The 23,211-nt window shown below is 38.9% G+C and overlaps 1 protein-coding gene across 1 annotated transcript in view; it reads left to right on the plus strand.

Moving 5' to 3' along the window:
- LOC140238199 (cytoplasmic polyadenylation element-binding protein 1-like) overlaps window positions 1–23,211 on the plus strand; it is a 30,594-nt gene that overhangs the window by 1,797 nt on the left and 5,586 nt on the right. The window contains exons 2-6 of the mRNA XM_072318135.1: window positions 146–470; window positions 15,297–15,856; window positions 16,414–16,813; window positions 17,988–18,101; window positions 23,088–23,177. Of these exons, the coding sequence (XP_072174236.1) occupies window positions 146–470; window positions 15,297–15,856; window positions 16,414–16,813; window positions 17,988–18,101; window positions 23,088–23,177 (1,489 nt within the window). The remainder of the gene's footprint in view (window positions 1–145; window positions 471–15,296; window positions 15,857–16,413; window positions 16,814–17,987; window positions 18,102–23,087; window positions 23,178–23,211) is intronic.

The raw sequence follows: 23,211 nt of genomic DNA on the forward strand, positions 1-23,211 counted from the left end.
TAATTGCTCGTCTCGAAATCTCTAACGTTACATGTGATGTGCAAATTACCTCAATCAGACGTGGCTCGGTCAGGCTCAGACACAACGGCGCAATGTTACTCTGAAATGAACGGTATTGTGTGACTTTTCTTTTTTAATCTTTCAGTTCAAAACTGGCTATCTGCAGCGCAGTGCGGAAAAAAGGGTGCGATTTGATTGCACACCACCAGTAGTGCATCTCATCAACAGCAGCCAGGCGTCTCGCGCCGACTGTCCCCCGCCGGCACCGGGGCTCCCTACGCCAGCTCGTGGCGGTGGCAACAACGTCGACATCTTCCGTCAAATCAATGCTCTGCTCGACAACACACTGGATTTACGTGGAATAGCTTCGAGCCACGGACTGCAGGGCAGCAACGGGGACTTCAACCGGGGACCCGTCAGCAAGGTACCTCGACCCGATTTCCCCAGGTCTGATGTCAGAGAACAGGAAGGTAAGACCTCGACGTGAACTTATTCTCACAGTAGTTTTTAGTGCACAATTGCCGTTTTGTTAAAGAGCACATCACTGACTTTTGCTGCAGTAAACTTGACACGCGCACACAGCCTCCAGCCAAGTCCAGGAAACAATAACTTAGAGAGTTACCCTTAACACGATTTTTTTTTTTATAATGAAAACTACAAATTAAAGTAGTGTCTATACATTTGCCTTGATAGCTCCGATCCTGACAAGCTGTGAGAAAAACTAGCAACTGTTTTGGCAAGGGATATGATCAATTGTCGTTTTATGGGGTTCAGTACAGACTTGGATTATTTTTTTTTGAATTGCAGGTCTTGGATTTTTTTTTTTTTTGAATTACATTTACTTTTAGAATCTAATTACAAACTTGATTCGAGTTTGCTCGGTTACAAAATTGTTTCAAATTAAGTAAACTCGGCACGTGTGAATGCCTGGTTAGTCTACTCTGAAGGAATTTACTATTCTGCTGTGCAAATGAGGAATGAAAATATTGGTGCATATTTAGCCATTTGATTTAAAAGTTTGGCATATATTTGAAGTATTGGCAACCATACCAAGCCCTGTTCCAACCTTAGGCTATCTTCCCCCACTCCTCCTGAAAATTCCACATTGTTTTTGTCTTTTTGATGAAGAATACATCAATCACCTGAAGTAGAACTTTAAAACAGTATGCATTGCTATAGACCCTTTCGTATCGAGAGACTCTTGCCCTCGAAAGCTTCACATATTTTCATACATGACTGATTCATGATGCACATCTCCTTGTGTAGACTGCCATATTCCTGACATAGCACCAGCTATCATCACTGAAAGTCATTCTGGTGACATTGTAACAGAATTTGTATGCTTGACTGTGAGAAAGTGCACACTGTGATGTGAAAGTTCAGTGGCGGATCCAGAGGGGGGCACACCGGGCACGCAACCCTCTCTTTATTTTTAGTTAAAACAAAAGAAATAAAAAGAAAAAATGGGGGAGGGGTGCCCATGACCCCTTTAATTTTGTAAAGGTGCCTCCCCTTTATGGAATTTCTGGATCCGCCCCTGAAGTTTATATACATCAACATTTCATAATGCCAGTGCAGTGATTGCTGGTATACATGTACAGGAGTAGCAAAACAAGAATTTTCCATGGATCTTTCTTTTCAGGAGCTTGACAGGGTGCAGAAACTATGAAAAATGTTACACACCCAGGGCACAAATTTACAGACAATTCAGTTTGTTTGTTTTGTTTTGAATGTCCAATTTCCCTTTACCTTTATATATGGACTCATTAGTATTGGATAATACTTGACTTTCAAACAGAGGGCCCAAGTTTGAGTCTTGGCAAGTGTTTACAGCCTTGAATGAAATATTTTTACTTACGATGCCCCTCTTGACCCAGGCTTGAAAATGGATACCTGGTAATAATGCTGGGAGTAATGATAATGGCAGGGTCCTGTGGAAGAGCATTGCTAATACTGAAGAGGCTACCCGAGGTAAATAAGACCATAACATTATTACCATTACACATGAATAAAAGTGATTTGCAATGCATGTATTTCTAGAAATCAAATGTAAAGAGTAGGAAAGAAGGTGGCTGACAAGTTGAATGCAGACCATCTCACATGACCATCTCACTTCAGAAAATCTCTCAGGAAGATGGTCCTTTAGTCCAACAGAAGATTCTTTATTTTATCGTATTTGTTTTTAAGATTTGATTTATTCTATTAAAATGTGCATAAAAGCCAAGATGCAAATACATGATGAAGGCTCAAATACATTACACATCATAACACCATTGATGTTGTTGTGTGATGTATTGTTGTGCACACATGTGCTAACCTTTATTGCTGCAGATTTGCTAATACTGTACAACTTAGGAATTAGGTTTAATTTCATTATTGATCTGTTGATAATACTGTTTGATTTGATATCGGTTTTGCTTTGGGCAAATAATTTTCAGTGGGGCCCCATTTATATAATGCATCTATTTTCATGATAAGGATCTTTGCCATTTTATGTAATCCATCTATTTATATCTTTTGCCATAGACAACAAACAACAACAACAAAAACAAAAACACAACACTCTGAAATATTTTGATGAACCACTTTTATCGACTGACTGAATCAATGCATGTGATATGCTTTTCTCAAGAAGGAAGACATGTCAAGGAGGAAAGTGGCTATTGGGTGTCTGAATGAAGAGTCTAGTTTCACGCACAATGCAACACCAATCTGTCAAGCCCAGCTTGGAGGAAAAACCTTGCCAGAAACTGAACAATATATATGCGACCTTGCCTTCTCCCACTGTTTACAAATGTTACATAATAGAGGAAGTCATGGGTTGTGTAGTCTGGCCAGGGCAATGATGTTGTGTGATCACTGTTGCCTACAGACATAGTACATGATAACATACTAGGAAATACATCACACAGTTTGCTAGTCGGGGTATTTGATATCTCATGTGCAACAATATTTGACCAAAATGTAGCAGAGAACATGGAACAGTCGGTCTTAATCGTTTGAAGGGATCACATCGCAGAGTTTGTTGCAGTGTGTGAAAAACTCAAGGAATTGCTTCAACTGTGAAAGTTGTGGCAAATTCAAATTTTTATTTAAAGAATAGAACTGTAATGACAGCAGGACAGATAAATGGCTTTATGGGTTTCTAAAAAGGAAGCAATCAAACAACCTTCCTCAATTATGGCTGTTGCATTGCCTCTATTATATTCACATGTCTTGTGTTAGATCGACTTGAGTTTCTTTCCTTCTTGGAGGACAGTTTCTTTTCTATTTTACTTAGTTAAAGATATATTTAAAGTGTATATTTAAATATTGAAATTATAGAAATGTTCCAACACAAAGGGAAATCAACTTCAATTATTCTTTGGAGCAAGTTGTATTTGATGATTTTGTGTACAGAATAGGGAATAGAAAGCAAAAGATACTGCTTGGCCATGAAAGCTAATCTGAATTTCTATGGAATGTCCAATCGTGAATTTTTACTGAGGCATCGTTTCTCTTCTCATTTCACTTCATCATTTGCATTCAGATACAGTAGGCAACCAAAGTATGTCATTGGCAGTGAAAGGAAATCAAGAAGAACTACAGGAAAATCAAGACAAATCCTTAGCACTTAAAGGACAAGTTCACCTTCATTAACATAAGGATTGAGAGAATGTAGCAATATTAGTAGAACACATCATTGAAAGTTTGAGGAAAATCGGACAATTCGTTCAAAAGTTATGAATTTTTGAAGTTTTTGTGCAGTCACCGCTGGATGAGAAGACTACTGCAGTGTATGATGTCACATGCGTACAACAATATAAGGAAAATATAAAGAATTTCACAAAATTTCATCTTTTGGAAAAAGTACACATTCCCTTGACTCGTTACTGACATATGTTATGGCTAATATCATTCCCATTGCCTTTAGAAAGTGGCAAGTCAAGTGCTCTTTTATTATGCGAAAAAAGTGAAAATATGTTGAATTTTCTTTATATTTTCTTTATACTGTTGTACTCATATGACATCACAGGCCTTAGTAGTCTCCTCATCCAGCGGTTCCAGCACAAAAATTAAAAAAGTTCATAACTTCTGCATCGATTGTCCAATTTTCCTCAAACTTTCACTGATGTGTTCTACTAATATTGCTGCATTCTCTCAATCCTTATGTTTATGAAGGTGAACTTGTCCTTTAAAGCCTGCAGATAGCAAGAGCTTTAGATTTGGATGTGGGCCTGCATGAAACATAAGTGCTCGAGCTCTGAAAAATTCCCACAATGATTACAGATAGAATTGATGCACTATGCGTTAGTATCAATACTGTTCCATGTTTCCTCTTCATCTCCAGATTGAATGTCATAACATAGCTTTGTTTATAAATTCAGCACAGATCCCTGTGCTGGATGGTCTGTTCTGCAGGAATCATTAGCCTTTTAGACATACTGTACTATGAGATGCATTTTCCATCTTCATTTTTTTCCCTACCTATGTTCAGCAGAATGAATGGATAGTAAATCTCGCATTAAATTTGAAGCTTGAAATCGGGCAGTTTTAGTGTGAAGCAGCTCAGAATGTGCAGTCTCCATTGCCATACAGCTGTATTTTAGTAGTGTTACCTAGAAGAACTCGCACTGACATTTAATGTGCAAATTTTTCAAATCCACCAAAGTTTCTTCATGTAACTTTATGCGTAGAGATTAGCAGCTGTTCATACACCTTCATCTTTCAAGTCAATATGCTATGTAGTTTGTAAGTTAATTTTGCTTTATAAATATAAATGTGTATTTATTTGTTGCTAAATTAAGTCCCAGACAACTGACAAGCGTCTTGGTGTGTTATACTAATACTGTATTCCTGCTGGGTTTAGAATGGGCCACATATATTGTATTTGGTATAAAAGGTCATGACTAATACCCCTTTCAGGTAATCGCGGTTCAATTATCCGCATCCAAATAATGCGGATGAAGTAATCAAAATCGCGTTCATATATCCCATGAAGTGCGCACTACTTTTACGAGCGCCCGTTCATATAACGGTGCGAAAGACGGGAGTATTTGTCATGGTTACTGCGCACGCCTCTGTAATGACGTAATGTTTCTGGTGATATATACTCACGTGTATGCACAGAACTCGCTTAAGCTCAGCAATCAGCGGTTGTGTGGGAAATCGAGTGACCTTTGACCGAACTGTGGAATGTTAGTGCGCATAAGTCGTAAAACGCGTTCATGTATTCTCGATCAACTCCTCATGCTGCAATAATGCGGATAATAGCAGCATCAAAATAATGCGCACTTTTTTACTCCTCTCCCGTTCATGTAATCAAAATTTTACGACTTAGTGCTCCTATTATCCGCATCCACGATTACCTGAAAGGGGTATGAGTGTCTGGGTCATGCACTATGTTGTGTCACCTTGTGTCACCTTAGTTTCCCCACCAGTCCAAAGAGGGAGAGCCAATGAAGAAATGATAACAAAGCACCTGGCATGCACTTTCCATAAAGATATGATTGGGATTCACACTGAATGCAAATTTGTGGGATATGAATCTCAAGATTTGCATCATGATCCAATTAAATCTTCAGATTTTTTGCCACCATGGACATAATATGATCTCACTAAATGGCATGATCAGCATTGCGACCCATACCCCAAGAAATTTTGCAGTTATTTAGGAATTTTTGTAATAAATTGCACATCCACACGAGTTTCTCCATAATTGCTTTGATTTTGATACCTCCAGGTTCCATGATGTTCATAGACTGATGCTTGATGCATCCATGTATCCACATTCATACAATGCAGATAAGCTAAATTTGCCCATCACCAATCAAGCGATTATGCTGCACAATATTGTGACCTTCAAATGCAACCATCAATCTTGAGAGCTGTCTTGTAAGATGAAGTAGCATTTCCTTTTGATATATGTGAAAGGTTCACAAAAAGACGTTGGTGTGTTGTGGCTTTTCTTGTCGTTGCTTCACAATGATATTCAGTTGGCGGCCTCGTTTGTGCATTAATGTGCCAGCTTACGGTGAAAATTTGGCAAATATTAGCAGAGTTTGCAGGAGAGTTCTTTACCCTTAAGTTAAAAGTTGACGCAAAGTGCATCCGTCATGAAAATATTGGTATAGTATTTCAAATGTTCTACAGTCCCAAGGTTTCTACTATTATCATAACAGGATCGCTTGTTGCAGCAGATCATTGCCGATTGCTGGAAAAGGGGAGGTGCCATCTGCTCCATTTTGGCATCTTGCCACCTGGCATCTTGTACACCAAGTGCACATAGAAATGTGCACCATCTCCACAAGTTACAAAGGCATTCTCTGAGAACCCCAATGACTATTTCAGGACAACTCCCACTTTGCTCCCCCCCCCCCCCTCTCCTCGGAGATCCTTGTAGTTCTCTGAAAGAGAGAGAGAGAGAAAGAGAGGGGGGAAAAAAAAGAAGTTGAATAACTGGTGGTAACGATTTGAAGATTTACCACCAGCTAAGCTTGACACTGGTGGTTTGTGTTGGAATTCTTGCATTTGATAAAGTTCTGTATCAATTAAGAGAAGGGAAAAAATGTAAAGAGTGTCCTAATTTTGATGGAAATTTTAGCTAGAAAGGTTCAATGGTGCAGATCCTTCTTTTGAGTCAGGACCCTATTGAAAGGATTAATTTTTCTGCTGGGACATTAATCTTTTTCTGAAAGTTGCTTGAGAGTCATATTCATTATTCTGTCCCCTTATTAAAAGTCTGGTTATGCTACGGGAAACTATATAATAATGATGCTGATGTAAGTGTGAAGAAAACTCAGTCTCTGTATGAAAACTTCAGACTTTGAATCACAGGGTATACTGCATTCTGAAGCTAATCATTGCAAGATAATACTGAATTAAGGATGAACAAAAGTAATTGCACAGATTGAATTTACTTGGAGATAGTGTGGTCCCGTGTGTCACCCTGAAGCTACTGTCTCTATTGGTGTATGTGCTGTGAAAAGTAGTTAGTGTGCAAAAATACCCTCCAGGAGATTTGAAATAAAAGAAGAAATCTTTTGTGCTCTTGATGTTGAAATATGAAGCTCCTCTCCCGTTACTCAATGTCCACACTGGACCCTCACTGTAAGGGATCCTGTTACCCCTTGTCTAGGGTTTCATACAGGCATGCCTGAGATAGCAGAATTCAGTCTGGGCAGTGTGGTACGCTCAGCGTTCAAATATGCGACAGAGGAACGTGTCGCAGTAGCAAAAGGATGTTTGACATACACCATTGTGAGGGACTTCTAGTACACTGCTGTAACTTCTATGTAGACCACATTTGAGAAGAAAAACAAGAAAAACGAAAGATAGATACATAATTTATATAAACTGGCATTCTTTTCAATGGAAAGTTGTGATCCTTGATATGCAAGAAATACATAGAGCATTGTAAGCATGTTTCAAACCAAACATAATTTTCAGACTATGGGCCTGAGCAGTGTCTAAGATATAGGAGGTATGGAATTGATACCAGGGGGAGAGTTATCACAAATCCAGTAAGCATTGTGTGTGTGTTAAAATGGCTAAGAAGGACTGCAAAAAAAGTGGCTATAGAGAAAGTATCTATAGGCCTACATGTAGACGGGAATACACTTCAAATCAATCAGACAAGACTGACGGAAAATGGTCGGCCAGTCCTTCTTGGCCTTACGGGGGTTGGACAGGGCCTTATGACTGACGGACAAAGAAAATGGAAGGACGGGTCCTCTCATCAGCTCTAGTAGATGATTATAAGTATAAGTAGAAACATTGCTAGCCCCTATCCCAACCCGAGATCCAATAATTGTGAAGGATCAAGCTCAAAATCCATTCTTATGAAACTGATTTTGGCTTTGACAAACCCGTGCTCAACACAAACCAAGACCCCGTTTACAGTGCGGGGCCGGGCTCGGCCGCGGCTCGGCCGCGGCCGAGTCCGGCCTCAATTGCGCGGCCGAGCCTCGCAATTTTGTCCGTTTACACTGCTGGGCTCGGCCGCGCTTTTGATTCAAACCTTTCAATATTTTGTCGTAGTGGCGCTCTGCTTGTAAACAAACGCAATTTGGTATTGTCTGGTTTTCAGACCCTTTGCCAAATGAATTCCGTGGCGACGAAGTCGCCGTTCGGGCAAAGGCCTTTGCCGAAGGAAAAAATCCTTTGCAGGACAAAACCACCTTAAACTATACTAGTTTTCGACGTTGAGGGGGTTAATATCCTGAATAGCGAAAGATACAGGCAGAGGGTTTGGAAGCCAGACTAAAATTGGCCGCGCAATTGGCCGCGCATTTGGCCCAGTTTGCGTTTACACCAAGAAGAGGCCGGGCTCGGCCGCGGCTCGGCCGCGGCCGAGACCACCTCCACAGCGAGGCCAAATGTGAGGCCAATTTTGGCCTCGCATTTGGCCTTTTGCGCGTTTACACTGAAGCGGGGCTGGGCTCGGCCGCGGCTCGGCCGCGGCCGAGCCTCGCACTGTAAACGGGGTCCGAGACTGATCTCGTAACATTGACAGAACAGTCGATATTTTCATCCACAGGGAAAATAACTCACTGTGACTGACCTATTGAGAAAACACTTTGAAATGTCACATCATATGTAATACACGACTATTTACTATCTGTTGTCCTTTTTTTTATATCTCATGGTCTGGAGGGAACCTTCTATGCATAATAGAATATTTTTAGCCCAGAATGAAGGCTACTTGAGCAAAAACTCTGGCTTCTCGTACAAATGTGTGACTCTTATTTTTCTTTGTGTGTGTGTGTTGTGTATTAGATAGGAAAGGGCTAAGTGAAAGAAAATGGCTACATCCATTTATCCATCCAACAAAGATTATCCCAAATTATTATAACTATTGTTCACATATTGTTTGTATATTTAACAAAACTTAACATCCATTATACTGATTCAAATTTTTACATTCTGGTTGTTTCTATTCCTAACTCACATTTTAGAACTATTTTGAAAGCACAAATGCTGGGTTTTTGTTTCATCTGCAAAAGGCAAATTATGCTTTTAAGATGTGAAAGTTATGTCGTGTCGTTGCCTGAAGTGGCACATTAGGCACGAGGACCGTCTGGGTCTCTGGTTTCCAAGTCTACAATGGGCTCTGGTAGATCACAACAATGACTCAAGTAATTGGATTGCACAGTGAGAACAAGATGTGACACTAGTATAAAAGAGATGATGCTATAAGCGTGATGAGGGGGCAGTGGCAATCTAAAGCAGCTTTGTGAGGACATGCTATAAAGATGTCGGTCTGATTGTGCTCCTGTGCAACTGTAATTTCTTATGTACATCAGAAATCTGCATTACCCTTGCACTTTTTATATATTTTTTAAAATGTTGCCCAGACTGAATTAAATATTGTATACGCTGAATATTTCGTGGGGTTTTTTATTTTCACGAATTTCACGAGTTCGGTGCTATATTCATTTTTAAAGCATACGAAAATATAGACTCTGATCCCGATATGAATTTGTCATGCACGCATACATTTCTCCATTGTGTACCGCACTCCAGAGCTCCATGATTGCGAATTTAACCACTTGTGAAGTTGTCGGGAAGTCCCGATTCACAAAAAAAAATAAGCTCGTTAAATATATGCCGTATACAGTATATCACTTGGCGATCTTTACTGATGCTGTGGTCCATCCCACCCCCATTTTCCTGATCAACCTAACATTATAGATGGATGTGTAAGTGCACTGTCTTCATATTGTACTATTTCTGTTGCACGATACTAGTTTTACTTTCATTCAGTACACATCGCACTGTAAACTGACATGCCCAAATTTTATGTTAAGCTATTAAATCCTAGGGGGAATTTTCTGCAAAAATGAATTGGTACCTCGGAATTTCACCTTTTATCCTATTGAAGCACAGTGAGATGGAACTGATTAAATTAATTGACTCTGCACAAAGTCAGAAAAAGTACAAAGCTTTCCTATTTTAAGATAGAAAACAACTATAACAATCTAGCATAGTGTTACTTGCCCCTGTAAGACTTAGCTGTAAATTATACTGAGTTGGGGGCTTTTGATAAATCTACAACTTGAATAAGCATTGGTATATATAACAACCAAAATATGGCTGAAATGTAAGAGAAGATTTTGTTCTACCTTATAAAATACCAACAACTATTGATGCAGATTGTAATGAATGAACATGTTACATAGCATCAAACCATTGGAATAGATACATTGTGCCTTCTAGCACATGTTGGGTCACTGGGACAGATGTTGCAAGAGCAGTTGAGTACTCTAAAAGTCATTTTTCATGCTCAGCTGGGTAAGATAAATTTCGCATGTTTTTAATCCTATGGAAATGAGACATTGATTACTGGATCATATGGCATACAAAAATATTTGTGTGCTTTTAATTTTGTGCAAGCTTCTGGTTGCGCAAAATGCGCGCAAAATTCCCAAACCATGAAAATTTCCACTTTTACAGTAGTTCAATGGATCCCCAAATCCTCAAATTTGCCATCCCGCGAAATTGTCAACTGTATTGTATGTAATATGATTAGATTAATGGCAGATTTTGAGACCTTGGTACACAATGGAGCAATTCAGAAGCATTGCTTGGGTTTTTAGTAATACTAATAGTACAAGTAATTATATAAATATAGTAGCAGTAATGACAATATAACAGAGACATGATATTCACACTAGTTCTACTATAAACTAAGAACAGAAATAATGATTGTAACTGTCGTGTCTTTAATCAATACAGCACACTTTCCATCATCTACTGATACTCCTGGTATTCCTGGCTGATATTGAATTTGATTTTATGTTCTATGAAATCTAGGTCAGCAGCTATGAATGTAAAAGTGTGCTGGCAAGACTGTGCAGGAAAAGGAAGATGTGTGTGCTTTACTAGATGTGAAAAACATCTGTGTGGAGTCTTTGTTGTATGATTGGAAATTGTTAGGCAATGGGGAAATGAGAATCTGTGATGAGATGATCAGGTATATGCGACTAAACAGAAAGAAATGGAAATAAAGAGACCTGGGTAGATTTAAAGGTAGGGAATCCCATTTGCATGCCTTAAATGAAGAGTTGTATAAATACAGTGGTATGTTGAAGAGAGTATCATTTTAGAAACTCCCATAAAGTATTGAAAGTGGAAGGTAACATTTAGTACATTTTTATTGACCATTAGATTTTGAATTGTATTTTTTTCGGGGCTCACAGTAAATTCCAGTACATTACTAGGCTACCTTTGCAGACCCATGCACTGCATGTGTGTCCATCATGTATATTTTGTGAAGAAAGTTCATCAAAACTTACAAACATTTCTATATACATTCTTGCCACACACTCTATATGTTATTACATCAGCTCTTATACTTTTAGATTTGTGTTTATAGATTAAAAAATACAGAAGTCTGCAACAAAAATGCTTAAGTGTGGCTGATACACAGAACTACTGAGTAGTTGAGTTTTGTGCATTATTCAAATTGTAGATAAATGTTGACTTCCAAATTTCTCAGCAGTGGCCTAAACAAGTCCCCTGAGGTTCATATTTCATGTTTTGCTGCATTTTGGGAGGTCTGTAAAAGGTATCCCCTACCTTTAAAGACCTTAGCAATGCAATACCAGACCTTATTGTTCAGATGTTGTTTAATCAGAATGGTGCTTTATTCAATGCATGAAATTCATTCCAATCTATCATATTTTTAGGGCAACCTGAAATGAAACTAAAGCATTGATGAATGAAATTGCAGTAAATATTGTTGATAGATGTATTGATATATATTAATATCAATGTATCCAAATAAATGTAAGTCCATTTATCATATATATGTATATATATACATATATATGGGCAATACATTAGTGTTTTTGTTTTCTGCAATGAAATTTTATTAATGTGAATAAGTTGTCATGACATCCTTTCCACTGGAATTTAGAGACATTTCCCTAAACTTGGGAAATGAGTTGTTAAGCTGGAAGTTTGGGCTCCTTAAGACTTACATTAAGATATCTAAAATTCAAATTGGGAAATGTTCTTGGGTGTTCCTGTACTTGGTTAGATAGAGTCTTAACATACAATGTACAATTAGTTGCACAAAAAAATGTTTTCATGCCTTTTTATAGGACAGAAAGCTTTTAGAGATGTGTATATTGTTTGTACATCATGTCTTTCTGAGAGAATGTCATGCAAATATAAGATATGATATGAAAAAGTGCCAGAGTATGATGTGGGTTTACAGATCTATAAAACTCGTGTTTCATGTATCCAGGATGCAGCTGGCGCCTGTTACCAAATATTGCCAAATTATTATTGTAATAACCTGCAAAGATAAAGGAACAGAAAGGAGAGATTCCCCGAGCTACTTTACCGCAGTGGCGGATCCAGAAGGGGGTGCACGCTCCCTCTTTATTTTTTGTTAAAACAAAAGAACCCCCCTTTAATTTTGTAAAGGCACCTCCCCTTTATGGAATTCCTGGATCCCCCCCCCCTCCCCCCCCCCCCCCCCCCCCCCCCCCCCCCGGTTTACCTTAGGCCTAACCGGAGTGAATGTGTGGGACCATTTCTTGCATTGAAAAAAAAAAAAGTTTTTTAACTTTGGATTAACACTGTTCCACTGCTGATTCTTCCTCTTCATAAAATTTGAATAAAAGAAAAAAGAATAGTTGTGTGCGAGGTTTGTCTTTGCAAGCACACAGTGCGCAAACCCAGTGGATATTATTTGCCCAAAGCTGATACAAGATCCCCTGTTTAACTAGAAAAGCATCTTCATTACAATAGCGTTGGTGTTATTTGAAGGTTTCATTTTTACTTTCTTGGCTATTATACCACTCTGCAGTTTCACAAGATGACGGCAACAGTCAGATCTTCCCACAATGATTCAAAACTGAACGTACAGTGTATACAGTGTCCTACAGATAAGATGATAAATGACACTATTTATTAGTGATATCCTTCTGCATCATGGCTGGTAGAAACAAACTATTATGAATTAGTTATCTGGGGATTAAGAATGTTAAAGGAAGAAAACGTCAAGAGGCTGACAGTGACACAATGAATGATGTACTGGCTTCACAGAAAGTGTATTTCTTGTACTTCCTGATTCATTATCATCATATGATTTAACATGGAGAATTTGATTATAGTTCGTTAATCGTAAGGTTCTTAGTTCTGAAAATGAATCATGGTTTGTTATTTTGGAGGTTTATTAATCCAAAAATGATATAATATTTGTATTTTGAAAGGTTCATTAGTACGCACCTATTTTTCATTTTCAGATTAATGAACCTTATTTCATTTTTATATTAACAAACCTTTTTTCATTTTGAATTGACAAACCTTTGGAATAACAAACCTTCTGAATAACAACACAAATATTCATATTAACTAACCATACTTCATTTTTGGATTTACAAACCTTCAGAATAATGAACATTACCCATGAATTTTTGTGTTGTGCTATTGTACTCTTGTGTTCAGTTCAAGAGTTATGATCGTATCATATATCTGGCCTGTGTCATATTAAAATGATTTTGTGACTGGTGCAAGGTACATTGATATTAGTTTGTTTAGCATAACTTCTAAAGTGCTCAGTTGATTGGTTGTTCCCAAGCTGATGCTGAGGTAACCATGATTTGGAAAAGGATTTACTGACGATTAGGAGTACCTGACTACTTCATCGAGGTGAAGATCTCTATGCAATAAACAACCAGTGTAACACAACAGTGTGTTAAAGGTCATTATACCAGTGTGTAATGGTCAGTTTTACATTTGTTCAATGTACATTTGAACATTCTTTTGAAAATTGGAACAGATTAGAGGTAAAAAAAAAAAAAACAACAGATTTAGTATGATGAAATTTTCAGCGTCATTTGAAGATTTCTTGTGTAATCAGTATGATTTTTGTTCAACATACACACATTTCCAAGGGCACAGGATCTAGGATCTGTAAGTATTTTTAGGCTGTAAATATTTATGAACTATTGTGTCACAGTTTACTAGTAAATGGTGTCAAAGTGTAATTTGGTACCGCACAGGTCACAGATAAGAGGAGGTCTTTAGAATTGTGCTGCTGCGTTGCATGTTTAAACAAGATTGGTCGACAAAATCACTACACACTGGTTTGGGAGTGAAATACACACCAGGAGGAAGAGGGTATAGGGTTGATGCTCTTTTATTACTCTGCTACTCTTTTAATGACACCCCTGTCAAGATATGAAACCTGCATTTATGGCTCCCAGTAGTTCAAAGGCTGAAGTCTTTTGGGATTAAAAATCAATTCAGTCTGTGGACATTGTCACCATGATTATGATCTAGCATCACTGTGATGTTGACAACAGTAGAAAAGTATCATACACAAGGCAGTAACATCAAAGATATTTTTTAGGATGATGTCAGAGTTTAAAAGGAAGAACTGTCTGTATGTATAACATCCACATTTTTTTTTTTTGAGATAAAATCCAAAATCTGATAAAAGGCATGTGTTGCCATGCAGAGAGGTAATCAGCTGATAAGATATTTCATTAAACCCACACTTTTTTTACACACAAGCATTTACATTCAGTCGTTCTAAAAATATTAATATCAGGCTGCTTTTGCAGTCATTTAGGGACACATTGAAAGTGGCAATGAGGTATTTCATTTTTTAGATATAGCAAGTTTTTTGTATGCAGCTAAGTTGAGATCCTGGATGATAGATAGCATCAAGAAATTTAGCTGGTTATGCAGTGACTGATCTGTATAGCAACGAGCTATTAACCACACCCACCAGCCTATTGATGATTGCATCAATAACATTCCTACCTATTGCACATCTCTCCATCACCATGAGCCCTGGTGACCAGTCAACACATTTTAAACCACGAGATCATGTGTCAGGCTAACTCAATTACATGTAATGATATGAGTAGGAGAGAAAACGGATACATTATAAACTGGCTCATTATCACATGGTAATTTACCCTTCATATATACACATACCAATGCAAATATCACGCAACAATTAAAGAGATTGTATAGTTTTGATGTAGATGGGGATTCATCTTTTAACTCTTTATGAGATTAATCAGAAACCACTTATGAAATATTATTTATTCGACAAAAAAATTAATCCCATCTTTTTTTAAGGATCACTTTGTTTTGATATCTCAGCCATGTCAATACCAGTCGTCATCAAATAAACTTAGAATATACAATTCTTAGAGGAATTCATTCATATTTCATGAGAAGTTTCTCATTTCTAACAAAAGTTGAAAACTTAAAGCCCGGCCATCTCAACCAAACATATATCGTCCCTTTAATTTCCTCCATTTTGTCTTCTTTTTTAATTATTTCAGTACCCCACATTGATGCCAACCTGCTAGCAGCTGCCAGAGGCCAGATTCAGTCGTCCTCCTCCTCCATGGATCTCAAGGGCTCACCCCCTCCGCCCCTTACCACCACCGCCACCAATGTTGTCACTCCGCCACCCCATAACGGCGGGGGAGGGGGATCTGACATTCTGCCCTTCCTACCACCTGTGCCTGGCTCACCCATCTCTCAGAGCACATGGAGCTCCCATCCGGTCTGCAGCAACCCCAAGGATGCCATCACGCTCTCAAACATCGACCGCTACCTCAGCGGAGGCGGGGGTTTCCAGGAGGACCCGAACCTCGCCTCTCTCCTGGAGTCGTCCCCAGCGCCCAGCGACCATTACGCATCATCCGGCAGTGTCAGCAGCCCCGGGTCGGACTCCTCCTCGGCCCTGTGGGACTGCGTCTTCACGCCTATCAAGCAGGCCATGGGGGTCGGGACCAGGGATCAAAAGTGTCCCAGTCCCAGCGAGTCGGACAGCAGCGGGGTTAGCTCCGCAGGCTCAGTCAATGATGTCTTGGCAGAGACCTTGTCTGAAATGATGGTTGGTTTTTGAAATTCTTCGGCATTCATGTTCTGATGTGTTTGCTCTGTGATATTTGATACTTGACATATATAATGTATTTTGTATATTTGATATATTTTCTCAGCTGTTGACCTGTAATGAAAACCAAAATAAACTACTGATTGTATATAACACACAATATCCAGAGAATGAAGATGGGTTTGAGGCTTAGATCTTGAAATGCTCTTTCCATGGTTTCCCAGGCATATGCAGCACCAATATCTAAGTGTAATTGTTCATGCAAAACGTTTTTTTTTCTTGTAGAAAAGCACACTCATGATTACAAAATATAAATCCTGTCATTTCCAGATTACCTGTATCAGATGTAGAATAACTCTACTTTTATACTATCTGTATTTCTTTTTTCACCGACCATGAGATTGAATTTTGTATCATTTTGTTTATAATTCATGGAGAAATCAATGTTCTTGTAAGTGAAAGTGAGAAATATAGTGTATTTGGACATGTGTAGAGAAAACCTTTAAAGCTCTTTGGTACTTTTTTTCTTTACCTTGTTTGTGTGGTTTTAAACACAGGGCAATTTGAGTCTTGCGGGTGAGCACAATTTCCGTTACCCAGTCAACCAAATGACCAACAATGGACTAAACTCAGTGGTGCCAAACAACTCGTCCATGATGCTGCTCCCTGGGGGAGCTCCCAGTGTCTTGCCCCAAAACTTGGCCTTCCTCGATCAGAACCAGGCCCTGTATCGGACTCTGGCCATGGCTCCAAACCAGGCCCCCCTGGCTCCCCCCGCGGTCCCGCCCCAAGCTCCCTCCACCCAGCTCCTCGACTTCAACGATCCAAACGTCCAGGCGTTGACGAGGCAACTCCTGCTGGACCCCAAGTTCAACACACTGGAGAAGCTCTTCAATGCACTCCCTACTGACCCTAGCAACATTGAGAAGCTAGCCAAGCTCAACAGACAGGCTGCAGGTATGCTTTCTCATTATTCTCCTTTCTCTTCATTTGTTCTTTTTCTTTTCCTTCTTATTATCTCCCTCTTATTATTATTGTAATCAATATTACAATTATTGATATCATTATCATCACTTTTTCAATCATCATCCTTAAGAAGTAGCAATAGTGTTGTTCAATTATTTCAACATTTTTATTCCTACTACTATCACTGTCTCTTTTTTCAAGACTATTATTAATTTAGCATTTTTGACAAAGGACACTTTCCATGGCAGAGGATCATTGCAGTATATTGCCTGAGTGAAAACAATCGATACAAGTAAAGAGACTGCCCGGGTTGTAGACTTAACTGAAATGTGTACAATATTTTTTGGTTAACAAAATGACAGGGGTTGAATGAGGTTTTTATAACAGCTGTTGGTAGAGGGTAAGCCAAGATAAGCTATTTGAAATTGTCATGCATAATTCAGCAAGAAAGTTCAGTAGCTGTGCTTTGAGCAATCAATTTCTAAGATGTAGAGAGATGATAACATGCGATATTTTGTAATACTATATATTGCTTCTACCATATCATATTTTCTTATCCCAACCCCTCCCTTTCTGTCCCACACATTCCTCATTGCCTCCCTACTCCATCTCAACCCTTTCCCATCCTCTCTCCAATCCCTTCAAACCCCTCACCACTCTCTCCTCACCCTCTTGTCATTCTCCCCCCCCCCCCCACTCTCCCCCCAAAACTTGTCCAAACCTTCTCCACGCTCTCCCCCAACCTTTTCTAACCCTCTCCTGCACTCTTTCCCAAACCAATTTTAATCCTCTCTTCCCAACTCAACCAAATTTCTACACTCTTTCCCATTCTCCTCAAAATCTTTCTAACCTTTATCCACTCTTTCCCAACCTTTTGTCATAACCCCACCCCATTCTCTCTACCAAACTTTTATTCCCCTCCCCATTCTTCATGAAATCTTTCCAACCCTTTTCCACCCGCTCCCAACCACTTGTCAACACTTGTCATGCACCCCACCCATTCTCTACCAAACCTTTTTCAACCCCTCCTAACTTTACTCACACACACTTTCTCTCTCTCCCTCTCTTCTCTTGCGCTCCCTCTTGCTCCTTTTGACCAATTCTCTGTGCCCTCCAACCATCCCTCTCCCTACCCCCTATCACCATTCCCTTCCAAATGCCCCAGCCATTTGCCAACCAACCTGCACCTGGAGTGGGCAGCTGCCACCGAAGGTGTACCGCAATCCCATCTACTCCTGCAAAGTATTCCTGGGCGGTGTTCCCTGGGACATCACAGAAGGTGAGTGTGAGATGTAGTCTGTTAAAAAGTTGCATTCCATTTGTGTCTTTTTAGAATGATTTCATGAAATTTTGTTCTTTATTTTTCCATGAAAGGATAATCTTCAGTTTTAAAACAGTACCAGGGGGGTGTGGCATTCTTAACCAATATCCGCTGCGCTGGTGGCGTAATACAGTTTACGTTTATGTTGGTGCCAGGCTGTTTCATGCACCCTCACTAAACTGTGCTGCTGTCTCAAATTTTCCACCAAATAATAAAACTGGATTGGAAACAATATTACAAGTTTGCAGAGGTTTTTCTTGTTTTTTTTTTTTCTAAGGTGAGTGAAAAGCTCACCCTATGTCACTCAAAATTGCAATTTGGAAATTTGGTTGGATTTTTTTTTTTTTTTTTTGGGGGGGGTCGGAATAAATTCACTGCAAATTTATAGTATTGTTTCCCCTCCACAATAAAGAAGTTTCCAGTTTAATTATTCAATGTAAAAGGTCTGAGTTACCTACCTCTACAATATACCAGCTTACGAAAGGAATCTAATTCTCAGGAGTGCAAAGAGTTCACATGAACTTTAAGATTAGAGCAGGGTGTTTCCTGGTATATCAGAGGCAAAAACAATTTTAGAACCTGCGGCCTGGAAGAGACTGTTCAGATGTCTAATTTATTCTGCGAACGCTGAGTGGTCAGTGCTGTAGTTTGTGTGTAGGTATTTTATAGATCAGAATTAAAACCTGTTGCGACAGTTTTGCTATTAGAATACCCTATGCATTGAATGAAACTGAAACATATGTCTTGGCATTCAAGCAAACATGCTATTCTCGGAGACACCATACTGGACGAACAGAAACCAACTGCGCTGGGCTATCATGTTACTGCATGCCATGCCATATGGCAGGCATTCTGTACTGTATCCCACAGGCAGAGTCTTTGTGTTAATGGCAGCCCATCAAATATTTATCCAAGTATTGAGGAAAAATTAATCAATGATGGCAACCACAAACTGTCTAGCTTCTGGTCTTGATCCAGACTTTTTGCAAATATGTAGGATGGGGTGGCTGACCTGCAGGGCTGTCTGAAAAGTTAGACATAAGTCACAGAAATAGAATGGAAAAAAAGGGGAGAAATTGTACATGGCTTGCATAAGGGAAATACATGTATTTTATCTAGGGAACAATAATTATATCACACACAGATCCAGAAAAGTGAACATGGAGATAATCAAGGGAATTGAATTGGGGTGATTTATGACCAGCATCTGTTGCACACGAGTGGAAACTGCATGCTGCATCTCATTAGGCTGTGTTGTAATTGCTACGACCCGATCGACCACAAAAATAATCCAATAAAACAAACAAAAAGGTAATTTTTTAGCTCCACTGATGGGCAGATACCCAGCATTCGCAGTTAGATAACAGCGCAAATGTTTACAACAATATCCTATTAAGTGATCCACTATGTCGGGTTGATGAGTTAAGTCATAACGGAAGAGCCAAATTATATCCTCAACTCCAGAAGTTAACACAGTGCAAATCAGCAGTAAACACAATGTGTGTATGCAATTATATAAGTAAATAATAATAGGAGTGCATTACTGTGTAACCGTTAGAGAGTGACGCATGAAAATAGAAGATGTGAAAGAGGTTTAATGTTATTGCCAATTTACCTCTACAGTGGGGCAGAAATTAACTCGTAAGCTCTAAATGTTTTCAGTCGTAGGAGGGGGAAGTGCGGCAAAAAAGTTCACATTTAATAAGAGGACATTTGAGAAAATATTTGATTGGTTGGTTGATGCACTGGAAATGAATTGGGTATTTTCTTCTTATGACATCTATTTACACCTCTTGAAGCACCAAAGGTTCTGTATGTGGTGCAAATATTTGCTGCTTTGATAGATTTTAACACTTGGCAGTATTGAAATCTTGCACAGAATTTAGATCCTTGTTTCAGTGGTGGTATCAGTAATATTCACAAAATGGCTTTTCCCCAAGTCTGTGTGTTATTTGTTTTAAGGACCATACTGTATCAGGGACTGAGATTTACCATCACAATCAAATCACATTGCAGTGCAGTTCTATTCCTGATGAGACAGTTTCTATAGGTGAATTGGTAACTTGCTATTAAGTTCTTTTAACAGTCATCTGGTAAAATAGGTATTTGAAGATTTTTCTTTAAAATGTCTTCAAAAAGAATATGTGATAAATTTGAAATTCAAGACACACCTTCACTTCTTACACACATTTGATTTGATCATTGATTAAATCTGTTTTCTACAAGTTTTGGGTTTCCCTATTGATATCTTTTACAGAGAATCTGCAGCTATTCCTCCTGTGTTAGATTCCCAGACAAATCCATCACAAAATCCCCAGGATACCAGGAGAAAGTCGGCAAGCTTGTACTTGAGTAGATGCAAGTGTCACCACGCAAGATTGTCTGCCTATTTGATACACAATTTGTTTACCCTCTCAAATTCAAACCACCATATGGCTACAGACTTTGCTACTAGCTTATTCAACAATTTCTCTTACCAATATGGCCAACAGTATTCAGAGTAGGAACCGAGCACAATAAGATTTTGATTGATGCAGAATGTAGGCAAAAAAAAGGGGGAAATCATCTACGTTACTTACAGTGTATTGGGAAAGGAATGCTCTGTTCATTCCACACTTTGCAGAATGAATTAGTTTCAATTAATTTTTTGTTTAACATCATTCTGTTACATCTCATCTGTTTTCTTTCAATGTGTTTGTCTTCATATATATGACCTGTTTTGCATTTGTTTCTTTAGGGGCAACTTTGCAATGAAACATAACACATCCCAGTTTTTATATTTCAGTCATCTTCTTCAGACAGTGGAATGAAGAATAATCTACATGTACCAGATCCTTAATGTTTTATTTTTCTGTTCTCAGTCTTTAATATGGAGGGATTTTAATTGATAAGATATGGCACCTCACTTTGCAAAGTATTATTTGGCATTACTCAGCATTTTTAAGGAATGTAGCAAGTTCATGGAAGGGCTCCAGGGCAATGTCTTCACATCTTCTTCTGATGTCATCAGTCATGAAAAGTTCTCTACTGTGCACTAACTTGTACATCTTCTGATGATAAAAGCGGTTTCAGGCAATAAAGATGTATTAACCCATCGAGGTTGAGTCCCAAGTATGTACTCTGGCAAGTGTCTGTGGGAAATTTGTGTTGCAGCAAAACCAGTCTGTCCTCATCAGGTTAAGGAGCGCCTTGACAACAGTGGCTTTTGATGATAATAAATCATAGAAAGGGAGAAAAAAAACCCCAATACAGTTCTTGAGTGATTAATCATTTACTTTTGGAAGGACTTTCTCTTTGTTTCTTAGTTGTTGTTTTTAATACTATCTGCATGGTCCTCAATTGAATAATGTTAAGTAGTATTGCAAGACAAGGACTTTGTTTGTGTTACTCACAGCACTTATACAGCACTGTTATTTACAGCACTCACATTTACAGCACTCATAAACATATATCACAACTAGTTTCATCTCAAGAATTCCTACAGACTCCACCAAAGGACTAGGTTCCACACATAACTTGATGCAACTGATGCAACATAAGGGATTTAATGCTGGCTCGTGCATAGACCCAGTTTCAACCACTGTACATACAAATTGTATACGCCAAATATTTTGCAAAGTTTTCATTTTTGTGAATTTCATGAAAGTCGGGTGCTATTCGCCGATTATAAAAACATGCAAAAATATCAACTCTGATCTCGTCATGAATACGACATGCACGCATACATTTCTCCATTCTGTGCTGTACTCTACAAATTGCAAATTTAACAACTCGTGATATTGTCAGGAAGTCCCTATTCGCAATAAAATTAGACTTGCTAAATATATGGCGTAGTGTACAAATAGTGAATGGTCATGAGTGCGAAATCTTGTTCCATTGCACGAGTAAAGACCATACACTATTTGGTTTACACAACACCTCGAATGTCAACAGATGTGGTTCGCACAGATTCTTTAATTTAGCACAGAAATGGCAACCATTTTCCGTGAAAGACAAATTCGTAGTCGCACAGTCAGCCACCGCGTACGTATACTAGACTACGCGAAACAAAGTTTAACACAGGAGTCAATGGAAATGAGTGACGACAGCCATGCGCTCTCCATTTTTGTTTAAACAAAATTGCATGGCTGACAGCCACAGTGTGCGATGGAACTTTTAACTAAATATCACATGATGGGCAATCGACCAATCGGATTGCTAAATCGGATTGCTACATTCTAATGAGGTGTTGTATAAACAGTGTAAAACGATACAGCTAGTCTATACCTCATGTACATGCATACATGCAGTTAATGCTTCACTATTATCACTACAGTGGACCAAATAATTTAGAGGCAGTAGGCATGGAACATCGCATGTCATTGCAATGGACAAAGAGATAAAAATATAGAATATGTTTCTCAATGGATTCTGTAGATAATACAATGAATATCCCCTTTAGGATATGCCAAACTATAGATGTTGTAAGACATGTTTGATTTATTTCTCACATCCTATTATAGGCAGTATGAAGTGATAAATCACAAATTTAAAAACAAAGGCAATACATGTTGCCGTTTTATAAAAAAAATAAAGCCAGGTCCAGGTCCAGGTCTAGGTCTAGCACAAAATGGCATCATGTACCTGCTTACATCATGGTCTAGAGAGAGAGAGAGACAGCACAGTGGGTCACCATTGAATCAGCAATGGGCAAACTAATCGCCCAGGGCTCATTAACTTCCATACCAGCACTGTCATGTAGTCAAAAAAGTTTATCCCTCCAACAAGAGATCATGCTCCAATAATTTTTGTTGTGGGAGAAAAAGAAAGAGAGAGAGAGACTGAGATTGAGAGAGAGGGAAAGAGGGCTGTTACTCCTCATTAACTTTCATACTTAGTGATACTAAGAGTAACAATGGCGTATTGAAGTGATCGTTTTTGGATTGTGTGTGCATAACATTTCAGCTGGTCTACAGGCATCGTTCAAACCATTTGGGATGATTCGTGTGGAGTGGCCAGGAAAGGACGGAAAGCATCCAAGGTACCCGCCCAAAGGTAAGACCATCTCCACCCTTCTCTCCCCTCCCCC

Source organism: Diadema setosum, chromosome 14, assembly GCF_964275005.1.
Source record: "Diadema setosum chromosome 14, eeDiaSeto1, whole genome shotgun sequence".
Lineage (NCBI taxonomy): Eukaryota > Metazoa > Echinodermata > Echinoidea > Diadematoida > Diadematidae > Diadema > Diadema setosum.